Below are 5,000 nucleotides of genomic sequence, written 5' to 3'. Positions count from 1 at the left end.
GAACACACAGTCCAGTGTAGCGCAGTGGGGCAGCGTGTACCACTCCAGCATCCTCCCATCCTCTCTGCTTCTCTCTCTCCCTCCTTTTTTCGCACCATCTTTTCATTTTCACTCTCTATCTCTCCCTTTCTTTTTTCTTCATTGTCTTCACCTCCCTCTCATCTTCCCCTCTCCTCCTCTCTCCCTCTCCACCACTCTCATCTTCTTCCTCTCCACCTCTCTCTTTCCTCTCCTGCACTCTCTCTCTCTCTCTCTCTCTCTCTCTCTCTCTCTCTCTCTCTCTCTCACTGGGAGTTATCTCCCATGCTCTCTCCTACTTTCTTTAATCTCTTCCCTCACCTTGCTCCCTCTTAATCTTCTACTCTCTCTCTTTCTCTGTCTACCTCTCCGTCCTCTCTCTCTCTCTTCCTCTCTCTTTCTCTCTCTACCTCTCCCTTCATTCTCCTCTCCTCACTCTTTCTCTGTCCCACACTGCCCCTTTCTTTGCAATCATCTCCCACCATTTCCTAAATCCTGTTTTTACTAAATGAATTTATATTCTCTCTCCTCTTGCTCTCCCTCCCTCTCTCTCTTCCTCTCTCTTTCCCTCTCTCTCCTTCCCTCCCTCTCTCTATCTATCCCTCACTCTCACTTCCTCCCTCCCTCTCTCCCTCCCTCCCTTCCTCCCTGATTCTCTCTCCTTCTCTCCCTCTCCCTCTCTCTATCTCTCATTCACTCACTCACTCACTCACTCACTCACTCACTCACTCACTCACTCTCTCTCTCTCTCTGTCTCCCTCCCTCTCTCTTCCTCTCTATCTCTCCCACTCTCTCTATCTTTCTCCCTTCCTCCCTCTCTCTCTCTCAGTTGCCAGGCACTACCCTGTGTTTCTGGGCCGAGCCCACCGCTCCTACGTGAGTCATGAGGCGCTGTACGTCCAGAGTGTTCTCCGAGTCAACCGCACCCTCTACATCGGTGCCAGGTAACCCCACATCAGCTGACCCCCGACCCCCGACCCCCCCACCCACACACACAAACACGCACACACACTCCACTGGAGCCCTCACCTGCATTTCCCATGGAAACGACCTCTCACCTCAGCTTCATCAGTACAATTCTCCCGCATTTGTCACGGACCGCGTTCACCGACTGCCCGCTGAAGGACTCAACCAGCAAGTACTGACCTCAGCATTAGAGACTTAAACCTTTTCTACCACCTTAAGAATATCTGTGTTACGACTATTACAGTAATATCCACAGGACGGTGTTTCATTTCAGACGACGATTTCCATGTAAGCACAGTGGGGTCCTCGTGCTACTGAAATGGAAATGAGAAATTACACGCTGGAACAATTTCATTACAATTTCAAACCTCTAAAAAATGAGGACTGCCATCATACGCACTAAATCCAATAAGGTGAAAAGGTTTTATCCATCTGCTTTTCATGCTTCCCACGGGGTGTGTGTGTGTGTGTGTATGTGTGTCTTTACATCTGAAACAGTGCCCTGTTTCACGGGTGTTTTCTTAAAGAGCGTTAGAAATCCACCGGGTGGGTCGATCCTTCTTCAAAGGCAGAGCTGTTTGGAGGTCTGAAGCTCTCTGGAGATTTCACATGTGTTGCTGCTTAAACACAACCCTTAGGGGGAAACATCTTAGAGAGACACTGTGGGCCTGGATTGTCCTATGACCCTTGACCTCTGACCCCCCCAGCTCCGATCCCCCAGGCTCCCACAAAGCACTCAGACACTCTTCACCGTCGGAGCAGAAACACGGCACCTTGGGTTGCAGGATCAGAAGTAGAGACGAACAGGTGGAAATCAGTTAACACCTTCCAGAACGTGTGAGGTGGTGGGCCTGAGACTCTCCTGAGACGCTCCCGCCTGGGAGAGCCGTGAGTTGGGTGAAGAAAACAGCTCAGAACCAAGAACGTATTGGAATGGAAGGAACCCAGCGTGGAACTCAGATAACTGTAATTAACAAGGTTCAGACCACAATATCCTTTATTACAATAATGATATGATCAAATTTAACACTTCTGTTGGCACTGTAAGACGTTGGACTGATAAGATCTTAAAGCTGCAAGAAGATAACACTTATCTTAATTCTAAGATAGCACTCGTTAGCAAACAAAGGTAAAAAATGACACCGTAATATTATGTTTATAATAGTGTCAGGATCAGATTTAGGCTCTAAGAGATTTTAGAACAATGAAGTTCTGTCTGATAAAATAACCAATGGCAGAAGTCTCATATTACTGACATTACTCATGTAACACAGTACCCAGAACACCAACACAGTACAGCCTTGCACGTACAGGGCGTACCATAGCAACAGCGAGTGGCAGTCTGCGAGTGTGTAACTATGTGGAGCCACGGCAACCACACCTCACGTTGACATCCTCACATTCGCCAACCTGTAGCCCGAACCAGGCAGCTAACACTTGTACACTGCTGAGAAATCCTGTTTTGGATGGAGGTCTGGCAGACCCGTCATTCCCATTGGCTCCGCGTGATGGAAGTGTCTCCTCTTCCCCCGGGGACGGTGGCCAGGAGCGAGACGACGGTTCCAGGCGAGAGCACGTCTCAACGCGCGCGGTTAACATCGTCCTCCCCCCAGGCTGGGAAGAGTCTCACCCGTGTCTCGCGACGTCTCACCCGCTGCAGTGCCCCGCGGTTGGAGCGTACCGTTCTGAGATAATGGTGTACATTAAGTTAACGGCTCTCAAAAGTCATGGAGTTCCTCAGAGTGGAGTGATAAAGGGCGGAGCTCACTTTCACATTTCTGCGGTCTATAAATGTAAAGTCAGTAATTTAGAATGTCACAGCCTCTCGGACTGAAAAGTGTTTCTGGACTGATATTTCTCATTCTCGCAATAGCTTTTAGGTTAGCTTCACTGGTGTTACTGAACTGTAATAGGATTTTTAAATAATTTGCCCCAAGATTGATGCATTAACAATAGGAGGTTCATAATCAGACACTCATGTCAGAAACTACATTTTGGATCCAGAAAATTTGAACCTGTATTATATAAAGTTTATGTCTGTTGTGATTCAGTGTAAATGTGTGTGTGTGTGTGTGTGTGTGTGTGTGTGTGTGTGTGTGTGTGTGTGTGTGTGTGTGTGTGTGTGTGTGTGTATGTGAATGTTTTCATCTCACCCCTCTGTCTTATTGTGTCTCTCATGTTTCACCCCATGTGCCTCATATATCCAATTCTGTCTCCCTGTCTGTCTTGTGTCTCCTGTCCTGTCTCTCTGTCTCTCGGCTGAGATCGAAAAGTTTTGATCTGTTTAGTGTTTCTGCTTTCCGCTGTAGTTGTGACAAGGAGGTGAGAGTGGAGTGTTAGTCATTGCTAATGAATATTGCATGTGTGGGTGTATGCATGAATTTGTGTGTGTATTTCAGAGATGACCTTTACCGTGTGGAACTGGACCATGTATCTGGAGATGAGATGTTCTACAGCAAAGTGAGTCTTGCTCTCCCATGCAGCAGTGTGTGTGTGTGTGTGTGTGTGTGTGTGTGTGTGTGTGTGTGTGTGTGTGTGTGTTTGTTTTTGACTGTGTAAATAACAGATGTTGATTATATTCTCCTCTCACTCCCACAGAAGCGTACGTGGGAGTCCAATAAGAATGACATCCGTATCTGTAGGATGAAGGGCAAACACCAGGTGAGTGTTCACCACCTTGGAATTGTCTGTCCGTGTGTGTTCAGCGCTGCCAAACAACAGACGTTGTTTATCGCTCCTAAACACCTGAGGAAGAGTCCTCGGTGAGAAATTTCCCTGCCGGAAAACTCCGGAAAAGTGCTCCCTGGTGGGTGTTCGGCCCGACGTCCCGTCCTTTCCCTCGGCTCCGGCGTGGTTCTCGGCGGGTGTTCGACGCCGCTAAACGCTCGGAAGCATTAAGCCACCTCACATGGACGAGGGCAGACTGCTGGCTTTCGCGAGCGGCATATGGGAGAACCTTCTGGAACACGCCGTGTCCACACGCGTGCACGCGCGCATCGTTGGAGGTTACGGGCCTTTCACCTGTTGCCTCTCGGAGGTTCCGCTGGTTTCCGTGGCGACGACCCTCACTGTAAAGGTCCGGGCTGCGTGCGTGTCACAGGGCCCGGCGGCGTGGACGAGTGTTCGCCCCCCCCGGTACACTTTGATCTTCACTGACAAATTGGGCCCTCTCCTAAAGTTCAAGGGCTAATGACAACAGAGGGGCCTGTCCGACCGCCGCAGGGTGTGTGGGGGAGTGTGTGAGTGCGGTGTGTGAGCGCGGTGTGTGAGCGCAGTGTGTGAGCGTGGTGTGTGACCGGGGTTTGTGAATAGAGCGTTAACCGATAAGCAGCACTGAGTCTCCAGGGGATTGGTGTTAAATGAGGAGGTGTGTTATTGTTAAACAAGTGAGTCTTGTCTGTTGCTCGTGTTGCTCGTCCAAACCGTTCTCATCACACACACATACGCACACACATACGCACACAAAACTGACGGTGTAAACGTGCAGCTCCGTCTCTGTCTCACTTTACACGTGCTCCTGTGTCTCAATGACTCATTTCACTGCTTCTTTTTGTACAGTGCTCTCACTTTTTCAGTCATTTACTTTTGCGTTCTCTCTGTCTCCCTCTCTATCTCTGTTTCCCTATCTATCTCTCCCTCTTTCTCTTTCCCTCTGTCTCTCTCTCTCAGTCTCTTTCCCTCTGCGACGAGACAGTAATGTTTGTGATTACTGTTTTCTTGCTAACCCATCAGCCTCCTTTTCACACTGCTCATCACGAGACATAAAGAGGAGAAAATCTCAAATTTAAAGAGTGAGAGAGTGTGAGTGACAAAGAAAGAGAGAGAGAGAGAGAGAGAAAGAGAGAGAGAGAGAGGGCACACATAGCCCCACCCACTTCATTGACTACGTAACATCACATTGAAGTTCCACATGCTACGCTAATGGCAAAGTGTGATCTCAGGGAGTCAGTAAAGAGACGCTAATGAGACAATGGCACGGCAGTGGGGAAATCAAACCCACGGATAAGCGAGGCGGG

The 5,000-nt window shown here is 49.0% G+C and overlaps 1 protein-coding gene across 1 annotated transcript in view; it reads left to right on the top strand.

Moving 5' to 3' along the window:
* The window catches only part of sema6ba (sema domain, transmembrane domain (TM), and cytoplasmic domain, (semaphorin) 6Ba), a 62,262-nt gene that overhangs the window by 27,470 nt on the left and 29,792 nt on the right, over nucleotides 1-5,000 (top strand). The window contains exons 3-5 of the mRNA XM_076981627.1: nucleotides 848-962; nucleotides 3,384-3,444; nucleotides 3,583-3,645. Of these exons, the coding sequence (XP_076837742.1) occupies nucleotides 848-962; nucleotides 3,384-3,444; nucleotides 3,583-3,645 (239 nt within the window). The remainder of the gene's footprint in view (nucleotides 1-847; nucleotides 963-3,383; nucleotides 3,445-3,582; nucleotides 3,646-5,000) is intronic.

The sequence above is a fragment of the Brachyhypopomus gauderio genome, chromosome 19, assembly GCF_052324685.1.
Source record: "Brachyhypopomus gauderio isolate BG-103 chromosome 19, BGAUD_0.2, whole genome shotgun sequence".
In the NCBI taxonomy this organism is placed as follows: Eukaryota; Metazoa; Chordata; class Actinopteri; order Gymnotiformes; family Hypopomidae; genus Brachyhypopomus; species Brachyhypopomus gauderio.
This window is presented reverse-complemented; position numbering and strand designations above follow the sequence as displayed.